This window comes from Gadus morhua, chromosome 7 (genome assembly GCF_902167405.1).
Source record: "Gadus morhua chromosome 7, gadMor3.0, whole genome shotgun sequence".
Lineage (NCBI taxonomy): Eukaryota > Metazoa > Chordata > Actinopteri > Gadiformes > Gadidae > Gadus > Gadus morhua.
In genome coordinates this window covers 20,686,409-20,702,884 of record NC_044054.1, presented here as the reverse complement: position 1 = coordinate 20,702,884, position 16,476 = coordinate 20,686,409, and the positions used below count along the sequence as shown (strand labels likewise).

Here is a 16,476-nt window from a genome sequence, read left to right as displayed (position 1 = left end):
TTGTCACTCTACAACGAAGGGGTATCAAAATGCAATAAAATGACATTTAAAATATAAGCAGCTTGCCATCTGCCTGGTGGACTGTGGGTCAACGACCTTTCACCTCCTGGAAAATGTCAAGACACACAAAATGTCCCCCTCACACAAAGACCCTATCAAAATGTCATTTGGGTATAGAGTCCCAATCTCTTGTCACTCTCCCACTCTCTTCCATTCCAGATGATATCGAATTGTCTGTCTGGCTGCCAACAGAGTTGCACACTGAGAGTGAAAAATCCTATTATTATTATTTGGTATTATTTATTGTGGTCATCAATCAAGGCTGAGGGACGGAGAGAGAGACAGCGGGCGGTGTGAAATGTTTTGATGTTTTTTTCATCCTACCAGGTGCACCAACGCGATGACGCCACTGAAGTGTGCTGACAGTGAATTATTATGCAGGGAGAGAGAGCGAGATGATGGCTGGAACTGGCACACATTTATCCATCTCATTTCAATCGCATTAGGATCAGGATCAGTGGCGGACGTGTCTGATACCGCATGGCGATTGAATGCGCAGGAAGGGGGCGTTTTGTATGCTAATGCAATGTTTTGACACGGTACGGATGACAACATGGGTTCGTTTCTGGACTCTGGACTTCTGCTCGCTTTCTTTTTGCCCGTTTCTAATCATTGAAAATTATAAACTTGTCACTCACCTTATGCATGACCGTGTTTCTATGAAAATCCAATGAAAACAGTGTTTCAGGCATTGAGCGGAAATACTTTGTCGTAGTTGTAGTTGTATTGATACATGGACAATTTTGTTGGTTGATCATGAAACTCATCTGATTAATTCTAAAAACTAGACCCATCTGAACAGCGTAAGAATTATTGAGTACGATTTTCCAACAAAAATGTTATACTATGAGATTAAAATGTTCTTGACTCGATTCATATTATTTACTGGGATTATTAGTCTATTATTTTGTAACATTTTAATGGTATCTTTAAGTTGATGAAAAGTTACATTTGTTTACAGGATGGCAGCTGTTCATGTGACAATAATAACAAATCTTGCATTTTTTTTGTTGACTTTTTGTTTGTAACCTCAACAAAACGTAACCAAGATATCAATGTCGATTACTTAAATACCACTACTTTAATTCGCAAATTCAACAACCTCAAAGAAATAAATTCCAACTGAATTCCAACAGTAACAGAATAGAAACAAATGCTGATACGTTGAACCACGCTAATAAATGTGACTTTATTTTAGACTGTGTGACACTAATGGCAATTATCCTTCAGAGGGGCCTACTACAGAGAGCGTGGCCTCTGTAGATATCTGAGAGGGTTTGAGGGGGGGGGGGGGAAGAGAAGGGGTGAAGATGGAGCTAGCGGACAGGTCAGATGGGGAGGGTAATGGCGTATTGAGCTGCGGACAGACCCCGGGGGTCAAGAGAGGGCCCCAGCAGCCCCAGCTGCTCCACACCTGGGGCCCCCCAGTGAACCTCAGCAGCCCATATCCCTTAATGACTCACCATACTGCCATCAACATCGTCCAACTCCTCCTCCCGTAGGCCTATACACCTCATGAATCACTGCAAACCTCAGAAGACCCCCCCCCACACACACACACACACACACACGAGTCGGCCTGGGTCCATTGTCCCTGATTGTTCTTCCATTGTCTGCGTCTTCCACGGTGGACGTTTCGGGGAATTGTGCAATGCTGACAATCGGATCCATATCAAGTGAGAGCTATTGCTGACTGGGGAAAGATGATCGGCATTGATTTAGAAAGTGGAAAAACTCAGTTGTGTTTGTGATTGATTACATTGCAATAAAGCATGATATAAATGTCATGATAGTCATTTTTTGGATCCTGAATTAAGATATATTTTCTAATAACTCCCAATATAAAGGTAATGACAAGACAAATATAGTGACCCCTCAAAATATACCAACGCCTGTTCTTAGGAATGAATGACATTTATACATCAGCTTTCTGATCTTTTGTGATTTTGGTTGCAAAGTTAACTAAAGCACGACTCTGTCTTATTGGCTTTATCATTGAACATTCATGAGATGTTAATGAGAAATATAATGAATTAATGAAGCTGTCTGTGATATTTAGATGTAATTGGGTAATGTTTCCCATCTGGTGTTAATTTCAGGTGACATTCAAAGCGACTGTTTCAGATGAATGGCAACAATAATAACACATAAATAATTAAATAATGATATTACAAATATAATGTCATTATTTGATTTTGATTCAAGATGCAAACAATGATGCCAACCTACCAACCAAATGATGTGTATATTTATATCAGGTTTTGTGTGAATAGTATGAACATAGTGGTATTTTTTAAAGTATGGAGTGTTTTAATTAAACATCATAAATAAACAACCAGGAACCCCATTGAGAGAATACCCTCCCTGTGAGGTGAAAACACTTCAGGAACACAAAGTTCCACCCTTGACCCCTGGAATCCTTCAGCTCATGCTCCTTTGTACATACTTGAACTTGGATTCCCTTACTACTTTACCCCCTCCCTCCACACACACACACACACACACACACACACACACACACACACACACACACACACACACACACACACACACACACACACACACACACACACACACACACACACACTAACACACACACTAACACGCACACGCACGCACACACACACACACACACACACACACACACACAAACACACACACTCACACACACAAACGCATAAATTGCACTCTTCTCCCTTTCAGAGCCATAGAGGCATGACATGACTTTGGCCCTGACCCCAGGTCCTACCTGGGTGTTTTGTTTGGCCTGGGTGGAGATCAGATGTTTTCAGTCATTACACTGCCTCTCATTAGGTCGCCTGTCTGGTCTGAACAAAGCTAATGAGACAATGCTTAATGTCCAAAGCCCCCATGGCTTAGCCTTCCACACCCCCCCAGCCGCCCATGCCGCCCCTCTGTATAAGTGTGTGTGTGTATGTGAATGTGTGTGTGTGTGTGTCTGTGTTTGTGCGTGTGTACCCATGTGCATATCTGTGTTCCGGTGTGTGTGTGTGTGTGTGTGTGTGTGTGTGTGTGTGTGTGTGTGTGTGTGTGTGTGTGTGTGTGTGTGTGTGTGTGTGTGTGTGTGTGTGTGTGTGTGTGTGTGTGCTGGGGTGTGGTGAGCCAAATTACTCCACCGTCCCGCTCAGGGAAGGCACCTGGGCCCCGCTCGGGGGTCTGGCTTTGGGAGGGGGGGGATAGCCCTGGGGGGGGGGGGTTCTTCACCACAGGACCCATCTGGAGGGAGTTAAGGAGCTAAACGTTGATTGGAATGATATAGGGATGTTGGGATATGAGGGCTCGGGATTGGTGAAAACAAAGGGGGGTTCAGAGGAATTGGCAGAGCCGTCTTTGTTTGAAGGCGTGAAAGGGAGACGAGGACTTCCCTTTTGTTTGAGGTGAGCAGAGTTGAGTTTGTGATATCGATCGAGTTGTCTGTTTGATTGTCGTCGCTTGTGTTGTTTTTGCACTTCATGAAACACTAACAGACAGCGTGCACGACTTGTAAATACAAGTCGTACACGACTTGTAGATGTTGTAAACAAGGTTTTCATCATTTCAGCACATTTCGTGAAAAGCACCGGAATAAAGGAATAAACAAGAAAATAAATAAATCAAAGTACACCGGGATAAAACTGGGGAATGTGCTATTATAGAAAATATTAAAGTAAATATTCACAGAATATTGAAGTTTTGATCAATTCTTTTTTGTGGTTTCAAGGATCACCCAGCTTTCCTTGACTATTAAAAACTGGTTTTTTTTTTTTATACCTTTCCCAAACCCTTTTAACTTTTCAGTGTCCTTCATACTTTAGTGAGTTTATACTTTCACCGAGCAATGGTGTCCTTGAGCTGACACACCTGGTGCAATCAGCCACCGTGGAAACACAGCAGGCACACATAATGGTATTTCCTACCCCTTCCTTTGAACCTTGATCCTTGATTCCATCTGAGCACTCAGACACTGGGGGAAGGGTGGGGGGGGGGAGAGATGACATTGCGTCGCTGACACTGATGATGGTTCAATCTTCAACTCCATGACATGAGCAGCAATTGGGCCTGGGTCTGGGTGCACGGGAGGAACGGCAGGCTTGAAAGGACACACTTGACTCCATGGTTGATTTACCAGCGCCGCTATAGGATTCTATATGGATTAGAACTTTCTGTGAGCGGAACGAATCATTATTTTGGACACTCTTGCAGTCTACACTACTACATTTATGGGGTAGTGAGGTGCGGTGAAGCCTATGTTGAATCTGCATAATACTGGAAAATAAAATGCCTACAAAAGGAATTTGTTTAACGAACATTACAACCGGGTTAGAAAGTTCTGTAAAAAAAATAGAGACGGCAAAACTTTTCATTCTTTTTTGGAGGTTCTTTGGAAACCATTGTGATAACGCCCACACGACTGCTGCTGTATTATCAAATGTGATTTCACATTGTCATATTACTTTTGCCACCCTTGGAATTTGATGGGACATTTACCGGGAGAAGAAAGCGGCCAGTGGTAAATGAACCTATCATTTGACGTTAGAGAGAATAGAGTCGAATTTAAGGTGACAGCCTGCATTTTAAGCCGATAATTACTATGTCATTTTGCATCTGGGGGAGGTGGAAGGTAGCGTTTGTCGAGGTATGTGTGTGTGTGTGTGTGGGGAGGGGGGGGGGGGGGGGGGGGGGGGTTGGTGCCACACTTTAGGGAGCATATCTTTGTCTACTCTGCTCCACAGAGGTAGCAGATGCGGCCAAATCAAAGGCATGAAGACATGAAAAAAAAAAGGTCCTAAATTGCATTCATCAGCCCAAAGGCAGTTTTTCAATGTTTTCTGTTTTTTTTAATCAAGCCGGTCTCCCTAATGTATGCTGATAGAAGACGAGTTTTCTTTTCTTTAACAACAAAGCCTCCGTTTATTCCCCAAGTCTGAGGAAATGCACCATTGCAGACCCCTATGAACAGGAGAATTACTGAGCATGGGATTCAACCTTCAACGTTTAATATGGAAATAACTAGCACAACCCTTGCATGACCCAGCCTTTTCAGAGATGCAATGGAAATTCACTTTAATCATCCACATATGTCATACCTTGCTTGGATATTTTTTGCCCATCTATTGTTATCTGAATTTTTTTTTATTGATATGCTAATAATACGTCGGTGAATGTACACACTATAATTATCATGAAATCTATCTCCAAATGTTGTACGTTTAAGACATCAAACAAAATATTATTCTGGAGTAAAGTAAAAACCTGCGTCCTTAATGTTTGTTCACATACTAAAAGAGGCATCCCGCTCATTTTAAGTTATGTCTGTGCTTGTCCACAGCATGAACATGTCTGCCTCTTAACGACCATGCAAATGCAATGAATTCTACAATTTTGTCTGCCCGGATGTTTCACATAATGTGAGTATGTAGATATCTTAACCTCCGCGCCTTTAGAACAAGCTAATGGTGCGCCAACCAGAGGCGATGCCATTTTTCTGACATTAAAGACCCATTATCAAACATTTTGAGGATCTGTAAAACAGGCGGGGAAGCACTTAAACATCATGCTTGTGCACAGCTGAATTTGTTAGAATATGTATCCAACGCTTTGTGAAACCAAGCTATAATATCAACCATCATCCGTCATTTAACTGAACGAAATTTGGTAGGATTTTGCAGAAAATAGTATATCCTTTTCTTCCTCTTTTTTTGACATGACCTTTTTCCACTCTTGACAACTTTGTGACAGACATTTTTGGTAAAGGTTAGAGTGATTAGTCAGTCACTCTAACCTTCAGTCATTAACCATGTTTTTGGACAGACAGGGTGAGTGGAACTTGTCGATAAGATTGTGCCGATCCTGTGGCCAGGTCGTGACCCCTGTGGGGAAAGGGCAGGTACCGGGCATCTGGCATCGCAGAGCAGATCGAACGCTGTCAAAACGCATTCAATTATATTTATTTAGCTAACGCCTTTGTCCAAAGCAACTTACAATAAATGCATTCAACAATGAAGATATAACCCAAAAAGTGCAAGAATCATTCAATTACGTAAAATGTTTCAAATAAGCAAACTGCCTTAAGTGCTATAATATATATATATATATATATATATATATATATATATATATATATATATAGATATAGATATAGATATAGATATAGATATATATAAACCTTACCTATCTTCCACCCCAGGCTGAAAAAGCATCTGTTCAGACTGCGTTATAAAAATGATAATCATGATATAGGTAAGGATAATGCTCGGCGAGGTGTCCATTATCAGGAATTAATGGACGACACTGAGGCAAAGTCTGCTTATACCATGGGCACTTGCCAAAGAAAATAAATTAAGACTTTAACAATTAAAATATAAAGTTTTTCACAAGCGATAACTTTGTTTCCCTGGTAACGCCTGAGGGTTTGACTAATTCCTGGAGCAACCATTACCCTCCCGTAAGGTTCTTATGCAACGGATCGTTGTTCACTACTCCAGTAATTAGGACGGACCTTAGCTACGGCTTGGCAACGGGAGGTGTTCTAGTCCGCTCAGCTATGAGCCAGAGAGCTAACGTTATGCATTGTACATATTTATAATTCGAAATTCGTCCCAGCCTTAATACCACAGATACTCTAGGGCAGTGTTTCTCAAACTTTTTATACCGCGTACCACCACAGAAAATATTGGTCTCCACAAGTACCACCATTATGACAGATGTTACAAAATATAAAAACATACGGAGGCCTGCAGCCCTATTCAGCTATGCACATCTCATGCAGGAGGCACATTTATTCTTAAAAATAATATTATTTACGGTTAGCTGTTGTCAGCTGTACAAAGTGGTAGCACTAGAACAGAGAGACGGAAACACACACACATACACACACAGCACGTGCAAAGATGATCTCATGGTAAATGTATTTCCATAGTAATAGTAAGTTGATAGTATCGTTTTTAATCGAACGATTTTCTTTTCTAATTCCTATGTATACCACTTGATAGCGCATCGCGTACCACCAGTGGTACGCGTACCCAGGGCCGACGGACTGCGGGGACAAAGGGGACAGTTGTGGGGGGGCCCAAGGCAGAGGGGGGGCCCATGAAAAAATAAAATAAAAAAAATAATAATAATAATTACTTATCGGCCACGTCTCCCCCCCCCCCCCCCCCCCCCCCCCCCCCCCCCCCCCCCCCCCCCCCCGTCAAAACAATCGTCCCATACCCCCCCCCCCGTCAACAATCGCCCCCCCCCCCCAGCCCCCCCCCCCCCCGTCAACAATCGCTCCATACCCCCCCCCCCCCATCAACAACTTAGCGCAGGGGGGCCCATTAGTACCTATAGTATAGGGGCCCAGGATTTGGTGCTACGGCCCTGCGCGTACCATAGTTTGAGAACCACTTCTCTAGGGTCTATAGCAAATAACTGCCTTGTCTGATTACAGTTTAATACGTTTTTAACAATTTACCATCTCCTATTTTGAAGATTGAATCACTGCGCCATTCGTTTCAATGGGAAAACGCGGCGGTCTATACTTTCAACAATAAGTGTACATATTTATAATTTGAAATTCGTCCCAGCCTTTATACCACAGATACTATAGGGTCTATAGCATATAACGGCATTTTCTGATTAAAGTTTAATGCATTTTTCACAATTTACCAGCTCTAGTTTTGAAGGAGGAACAGACAATTTGACTGTAACTACTTAGCAGGTGTCCGTATATCAGGAGTAAATGAACACCCTGCAGCCAATCAGAATCAAGCATTCCCCCAGACCGTGGTATAAAAAAAAATATATATATATATATATATATATATACGTATACATATATACATACATCTATATATACATATATATATGTATATATATATATATATATATATATATATATATATATATATATATATATATATATATATATATATATATATATGCACATATATATAGGCTATAGAGAGAGAGAGAGAGAGAGAGAGAGAGAGAGAGAGAGAGAGAGAGAGAGAGAGAGAGAGAGAGAGAGAGAGAGAGAGAGAGAGAGAGAGAGAGAGAGAGAGAGAGAGAGAGAGAGAGAGAGAGAGAGTGAGAGAGAGAGAGAGAGAGAGAGAGAGAGAGAGAGAGAGAGAGAGAGAGAGAGAGAGAGAGAGAGAGAGAGAGAGAGAGAGAGAGAGAGAGAGACCCATATCGATGATATAGGTCTATATCATAATTATCGGTTTTGCCTGGGGTGGAAGATGGGTAGGGTTTGTTCCCCTGGATAGCTAATTATCGTGAATATACTCACAAAATAACTAGGCCTACTTCATCCCCAGTCCCTAGTGACTAAGGATTTACTTTTTTGGACAAGCCCTTTCAGGCTGCTTTCTTTTAGTTTGGAGGAAGGAGAAGGAGCGGGACATAGACAGCCGTTTTGTTGTTAAATTGGTGTATTTCTGGTATGCAGTTGTATATCGTGCCTTTAGACAACCAGGTGTGACATGAAAGTGAGGGGCAATAGGAGACTTGGCAGGGAGTAGGTTAGGTTACCTACCCTTTTAACCAGATTTTATATTTTAAATTAGTTAAGGTCTCATTTGTATGGTGCATTAGGTCTAAAGTTGCAAACGATCTACATGTAAAGGTTAATATCGTTCCTAGTTCACTGTTAATGTATGATAGTAGGCATATCCGTGAGTAGTGCGATCCGTTCAACGGATCCGTATTTTGCATCCTCCCACCTGGTACCAAACACATAGACACACACCCCCTCCCCTTCCCTTAGCAACAGAGGCAAGATGGCGGCGTCCAGTAACACTGAGCATTCTCTCGACATATCGACGCCGCTAAAGATACCGAAAACGGAGGTACCATCTCCGGAATCGGAGGACTTGAGTGACAGTAATCACTACCATTCTAACCCCTCAACGCCAAATCGTTTTTCGCCATTGAACGTGAGCTCAGGAAGCGCAGGCCGTAGTGGCTTGGCCTCATCCTCCAATAGCTTCACCGCTTGCCGGGGAATGTCTTGGACCCCGTCCGAAACAAACGCCCTCATCGCAGTATGGGGGAACGAAAGACTCACGGAGGCGCGGATGCAGCAGCTGGAGGTGGCGGGTACGGTGTTCTCGGGCAAGGCTCCCGGTCCTGCAATGTATGAACGAGTCTCCAGGGCCTTGGCAGAGCTCGGGTACGAGCGGACTCCATCCCAGTGCAGGGAGAGGATGAAGGTAAATGTTAGGGTGCAGCTCTCGACATCAAAATAGACGATCGACCAAAAAATCCGTATCGTCTTCATTGCTTTAATACACGAGAGAATGACAGTCCTGCAACTAGAATGGGCCGATCGCTGGTTTGTGGGATTGTATTCAATGAACGTTATGCTGCTTCATTACACTGAGCCGGTTGGAATGGCATACAGTAATAGCAGGAAGTCAACTTGCACAGACTGATGAGTCTGTGCAATGAGTAGGCTACCTAAATTAATCTGCCGGTAAACATAGAAATGTAGCATAGCATATGGTATGTTTGGTTGACTGGTCTGTTTACAACACACCTTTGGTTTACTTCTATCAGTATGTCAAGTGTACCACTTTGCCACCTTTAATATCATTATTAGATAACCGCCAGTTGTTATTCTGATAGATTATTAAAGGAAATAAGCAGGGCTGCGATGTGTCATGAAAAGTCTGTAAGTGAGGTTATATGTGGTGGGGGCGGAGCGACCCAAAAGAAGAGCAAAATACGGCGAACCTTCAGCCCTAGTCCCCACACACTTATGGTTCATAATTGATTAAAACAACATGACAAATAAAATAATCGTTTTGTTTATAGATATGTAATGCATACAAGGGATATGAACTTCAACCTCAGTATAGTCTTAAAGAACAGTGCCCCCCTTTTTCAGTGTGTGTGTGTGTGTGTGTGTGTGTGTGTGTGTGTGTGTGTGTGTGTGTGTGTGTGTGTGTGTGTGTGTGTGTGAGATGAATGGCCCTCTCATGAATCACTCATTTTTAAAAGTACACATATAGGCGGCTGCTCGACTAAAAGCTTTCTGCTTTTCCCTTTTTCTACGGTTTCCTGCTCTGCCTCCTCTACTCTTTCCTTAAATGTCACATCCACTGTCTTCTGCTATACCTCGTCTACTATTCCCTCTACTGGTTCCTCTAATGATTCCTCTACTGTTTCCTCAACTGTCTTCGCCCCGGCCTCCGCCATTGTCTTCCTCACCGTTTTCTCCACTGTATTCTCCAATGTCTCCTCCACTGTTTCCTCCACTTTTTTTCTACTTCCTCCTCCACTGTCTTTTCCTACTATAAATGGCTGTGGGCCAGTAACAACAGATCATTTGATATACGTTGGTAATATTATTGATGTCCCCTCAAGAAAATACTGTTGAACAAATTCCATGTTTGTGGTCCCCACTAAGTTGTAATGAGATCTGCTCCCATGGGTGTTACAAAATAACATGGCAGTGCACTCTGTCCCACAATATGGAAGCAAAGTGTGCAATGAAGGGTTGACACTAGTGTAAATCCCCTTATTTCTTTAAATCCCCCTTTGATTTCGATAGTTGTTTTTTTTTCTAGAATAAACTAATTTGAAATGATCAGACGGGTTTTGTGCCAAGAGGTGGTCCCCTAATACCTACTGTTACCTTCTGCTTCAGTTGAAAGCCACCATCAGCTCACAGCAATTCCAGCTTCAAAGTAAATTTACGTATTTTGGATTTCTCAGCGTGAGAAATATGTTAGTTATGGCGTGTCAGTGTTTGAACTGGTTGATATGCATAAGTAGAACAGTCAAAACATTAGACATGGCAGCTTTGTAGATGGTCTATAATCAGGGTTGGAGAACAAATTAGTTTTCAAAAAGATGACAACAGGCTGCCTAGGCCAGAAGATCAAAATATGAAGGGAATGGTCGTCACGCAACACACCAATGAAATCAGTACCCAGGACCTCATACCGCACATTTGTTTGGGGTACATTTTGGGTCACCACCATTTTAAAAACCTGCCCATAGGTTTAGAATTTGTATCCCACAACACCAAACAGATACTCCAGAAAGGCACATGCCTTTGACCCAAAAAAAGGATTTATGTTATTATTTATTCATAATAATAACATATATTTTTTATGTTATTATTATGAAATATTATTATCCGTTGAAGGTCAAATTAATTTGTTAGTTTAAAGTAACCCACACTCAATTCAGGTATGTCTGTTTAAGTCGGGATCAAAGAGCCCTGCATGGTTCAAACCGCAACTTGGGTGGCCATCGTATGATAATATGCCGAAAAACTTGTTTGGTTTCGAAATAGGTTGTAATTTCAGAAGCAGGATTTGTGGCGTGAGAGTGTGTGAAAAGGGTCATTTGCGTGAGTCTAACACCCAATGTGTGAGAGTTGGCTGTTCAGTAATAAATAATGACACATATAGGGTGTATATTATAGGGTGGTGTTTTAACCGGCTGATGATCCCTTAATAAGCGCATCACAATGCCACACCAAACAAACTACACCCCGTCTGGGCTAACTGAGTACGACAACTTTAGAAAGTGACAAATGACTCCTGATTCCCCCTCCTCTCCAAATCCTTTGTTTTGTACTCACCGTCACCCTGGTGTCACCCTGGGGTCACCCACAGACGCTGCGTCGCTGCTACAGCCGCGTCAAGGAGCACGGCATCGGAAAGAGGAAGAGCAGCTACTCCATCGAGCAGCTGGAGAAGGTGTTCGGCCAGGGGGGGTGGGACTCCCAGGGAGGCTGCGCCCCCGTGCTCATCAACAGCAGCGGGCTGTACCAGGAGATGGAGTCGGACTCCAGCGCGCTGGAGGACTTCTCCCAGGAGGACTGGTGCAACCAGGTGCTGGCCTCAGCCTTCCAGGAGGGAGACATGGAGGCTGGTGAGAGAGTCGGGATGGGATTTGGTCGAAAGTGGTGTTTAGAGCCCTATCCCAATACCCCCCCCCTTCCCCTAGATTTGAGTCCCTTACCCTAGATTTTGCGCGTTTCCGCGAAGGGGGAGGGTGTCCCAATACTTAAGGGAGCAAGGGGGAGTACTGTTTTTCCCTTAAAATCATCCCTTGAATGCTAGCCAGCTCGGTAGCTGTCTTGCAGCTAAGGGCACTCAAAGCAAGCGTTCTTGTTAAGGGGAGAGACATGGGACTGGGCCTAAAAGTCGGGTTGATTTTGTTGTGAGAGGAAATATAATTATTTTTTGCTATAAGTTACTTACATTACAGATACTTATATTACAGATATTTCAATTGCATGTGAATTACAGATTTGCTGCAAGTCAACTGATTGTATAATGAGCTGAGTAAGTTCAGATATAAAGCATTATACTCCTCTCTAGTGTTGTGTTTGTCTACGTTATAATAGTTTTCTTTGATAGCTATCATGTGAGGCCTCCTGCTTTTGTTAACCCAGCCAGGGTAGTTAATGTAATTTCATCTCTCCTCCAGTAACGTATCAGTACTCTGATGTAATAGATAATCAATATAACAAAGGTACTCAATGTCATGGCCACAACTTAATCACTGTGTGTGTGTACATGAGTGCGCATTTGTTTGTGTGTATGTGTGCGCGTACAATTGAGTAGTACAGGAATAATGACGTCTGACCTCTTAATGCTTGTGTCCCCTCCAGAGGAAATCCAGGTGCCTAAAAACAGAGTTCTCCATTTTCAAGCCGAGATCTCAGAAAAAACGCAGTAAGTTTCAAGTTTGATTCAATGTAGAACACGTTGTTGTTGCATTAACCTGGATCTCTCTGCGCGCGTGCGGACAGAGAAACATAACATGACCTTTAGTTTCCTCCGTGTTTTGTTCCGACATCGTCATCTCCCTAACAGGAAGCGGGAGACCATGCGTAACGTGGTGCGCATCCTGGAGTCGGTGCAGCTCAAGTGGGAGCACTTCCAGACGTGGACCGAGTTCTCGCGGCTGCACCTCTCCAACAAGCTCGCCATCTTCGGCGTGGGCTACAACACGCGCTGGCGGGAGGACGTGCGCTACCACCACGCCGAGATCAGCTCGCAGGTGCCGCTGGGCAAGCGGCTGCGCGAGTTCTTCAACCCCGAGAAGCCCGAGGGCCGCGTGGTCATGACCAAGGTGCAGAAGATGAACTGGAAGAACGTCTACTACAAGTTCCTGGACATCACCATCAGCGAGGCGCGCTGCCTGGAGCTGCACATGGAGGTGGACTGGATCCACGTGGCGCAGACGCGAGCGGCGGGCAGCGCCGCGGGGGTGTGCCAGTACCTGCTGCCGGGGGACGTCCCCAAGACCTACGGACTGTACGCCGTGGGCTACGAGGCCGTCGACGGGCTGACGCCGGCCGCAGACGCGAGCGCTCCGTGGTCGGGAGATAACCGGGGCGTGGAGGACATGGAAGCGGTGGCGGCTGTGGCGACGGCGGTGGGGTTGGGAGACAGGACCAGGGGACCCGGGATCACATACTGCTATCTGGGCATAGCGGAGGACAGAACCCTGCAGCAGTCCATGCTCTACCACTTCCAGGGCGTCGGCAAGCAGTTCTTGAACGGCGAGCCCTCGGGTGTCACACGCTTCCTGCAGGAGAACTGTCGGGGGGGTGGTGGGGGCGGTGGTGGTGGTGGTGGTGGTGGTGGCAGCGGGGAAGGCTTGCCTCATCGGGCCGCAGTTTACGTCAAGTTTGTGGAGGTGGAGCTGGACTTCCTTTCGGCGGGCTCCCTGGTGGAGTGCTTAGAAACTGCCGTGGGCTATTCTTTGAAGTACAACAAAAAGGAGCCCTTTTGATGGACGCATAGTGGGATTTTGTTGTTCTCGGACGGGGGATTGAATCTCGTTTAGGAAAGAGAAAAGGTGTTGGAAGAGGTTTGTGACCAATTTTGTGTGTTATGAGGCATTGCTGTTTTGCTTCCTTTGCCTATTCAATGTTTATCTTATTATATGAACGCACAATGCAGCAAATGCACCATGGAACACTGGCTAAGGTTTTTTTTTTTACAAATCGTTTCATTAAAAAAAAAATCATAATCGACCAAAAATCCACTTCAGCTACTTTTTTTTTTTTTACATCAAAACAGTTTGCCTGAATGGACTGCATTCATTATTGCTAAAAACACATTATTATAACCTCAAATTTAGCAGGGATTCACGAATGGAAGGCCTACATGGCACTATTTCATGTGAATGCATTTTTAGAATGGGATTTTTGTTAAAAAACCCACAAATGTATCCTTATACATTTCAACGTTGGCTTAGTGTAAACATAGTGTATGTACTAGGTTATGAATTATTTCAGGCAGCATATGCACTATAATTATTGGACGGGTAATGTGCCATCAGGGAGTGAGGTGTCGGGTGACTTGTTGAAGTGTTGTATGCATCCGTCTACCTCTTCAGAGCCTCAGTATACTTCACTTTAAACATGCATATGAAAGATGTTGGTTGTGCTGGTCCTCATGAACTGGAATGCATGCACCCGTGAAGTACAATACCTACGTTAACCTTTAGGGGGCAGTATACCGCCGGTCATATCCAGTATGTTTTTACTGTAGAAATGACCCAAAGCAGTTCATGCACATCAGACACAGAACTTGGAGAATTACGATCTGAATTCAGTCTGGGATTTTAGGGGGCATTGATGAATGTATACCATGTGAAAGCAGATCCATGACTTCAGTAAATAGTTTCCTAAAACCCACATAAGACAAAAACATATGCAGAAATGCTACACACATAGCATTCCATCATCAAAGTGGAGTATATACAGGTCTTTTGGATGTAGCAGCCAAGGCAGTGGGTGGAGTGTGTGGAAATCTTGCATTGTCAGACTTGTGACATGTGAGCCCGCAAGTAAATAGGAAATAGGGCTGGCTCCTGTACAACCACTGAAATCAAGTGAGCTGCGGACGGTTGTGCTGGGAGAATACCGTTCCCTGTTTTGTTTTAGTGCTTTCAGTGCTTTGAATCTGCCTTCTGCTTTTGACTGACTCAGTCGAAGTTCCACTTTCTCAAAGCCTCTTTATAAGTCATGCGTTGTTATTATTGCCTCTGCGTTTTGCACGTATGATGAACTCTGCCAACGGATGTTGCAAGGGCTTGTGGGAAATGAAGTTTAAAAAAAAGTCAGCGGTTGTGCTGACCGTTTTTCTCACAGAGAATTCAACTTTAAGGACAAGGCTGGTGTGTCTTAACCTTTTCTTATCGTCGACATCTCCATTCCCCCAAACAATCAGGTTGTGGCTTATCTCTGAGGCTCCTACTTTGGTCAACGCTAGAGGGACGTTATATATCCCTATTGGTAATTTCAAGGAATGTCAGCCATAAGAAAAACAAATGACTCCGATGTGGGTACCAGATTGACTCAGCTGCCAGATCGACTCGAGGTCCTAGATGCGCAATAATGACGCACTTCCTGCAAACGCTGTCTTTTAAATGCGCATGCACGTTTCATTCATTCCCATGTTATTCCCAAGTATAAACGATCTCCTTTTGTTTTCTAATCTATGAATAATAATCTAATGTACAAATTATTGTTGCCTATACTTTGGTAATATATAAAAGAAGAATCGGTTAACTCCATTCACTGAACGGGGCATCCACTTTATTTCTAGCGCTCCCAACACGGAGTCAAAACAGCGACCCACACGCAGGCACTTCCGTTCTCGTCCTTCAGAATAAGAGTCCCTAACAGGAACTGGGTTACATATGCATTCATCAGTGCTTTTAGACGTGTTTCCAATGGCTTTGTTTGTGCGAAAGAACGGGCTGCGTTCAATGAAATCAAAACCAAAACGGATTGAGCCTTCTTTTTATGTCCATGATTGAGCCCCTTTTATAAACAACCCTTCCGGGTTTTGTCCGTTGGCTTGTGTCGATAAGTCAAGTGTCGATACGTCATCTGTAAGCGCAGCACCCCGAGTCGATCTGGCAGCCGAGTCAATCTGGTACCCACACCGGCTTTCCCTTTTAAAAAAAAGGTCTCTGATAAACACTTTAGTCTCCTGCCAGAAAGAGAATATTCCTTAATATTTTATCGGCCTACACATTAGATCAGACATTATTTGAAGTATTTGAAGGGGAAAGGATTCAAGTGGGATATTTACCTTCTGAACAGTTTTAACTTTGCAAATGTGTTGCATAAATTGTGCACATCTAGGGCCTATAGTCAAACTCATTGACCAGCAACCTCATGAGGAATAATCTTGACCAGTATTCAGTGACTTTGTTATCCGAGAACATGTGCAATGTGCCAGGAATGGATTGTTAAGGTTAAATTGAATTCATATTGAATATGTCTATATGGAATCACAATATATAAATATATATATATATATATATCAATATAATATATATTTAAGAATATTGACTTAATTGAGCAACTGGCATTTGCAAACTTGCAAAATGTTAATTTGTTTTGAGATATATAAATTAATCTTTTATATTACTATTCTTATGTTT

The 16,476-nt window shown here is 43.4% G+C and overlaps 1 protein-coding gene across 1 annotated transcript; it reads left to right on the top strand.

Moving 5' to 3' along the window:
• The first annotated feature begins 8,804 nt into the window (after positions 1-8,804).
• msantd2 (Myb/SANT DNA binding domain containing 2) lies at positions 8,805-15,597 on the top strand. Its single transcript, XM_030360691.1, has 4 exons — positions 8,805-9,254; positions 11,673-11,931; positions 12,677-12,740; positions 12,882-15,597. The coding sequence occupies exons 1-4, from the start codon at positions 8,823-8,825 to the stop codon at positions 13,804-13,806; spliced, it is 1,680 nt and encodes a 559-aa protein (XP_030216551.1). The 5' UTR covers positions 8,805-8,822; the 3' UTR covers positions 13,807-15,597.
• Positions 15,598-16,476: the final 879 nt, after the last annotated feature.

Coding starts and splice junctions, on each gene's coding strand:
- msantd2 (XM_030360691.1), top strand. CDS start 8,823: ATGGCGGCGTCCAGTAACACTGAGCATTCTCTCGACATATCGACGCCG. Junction 9,255..11,672: donor AGTGCAGGGAGAGGATGAAG/GTAAATGTTAGG, acceptor GGTCACCCACAG/ACGCTGCGTCGCTGCTACAG. Junction 12,741..12,881: donor GAGATCTCAGAAAAAACGCA/GTAAGTTTCAAG, acceptor TCTCCCTAACAG/GAAGCGGGAGACCATGCGTA.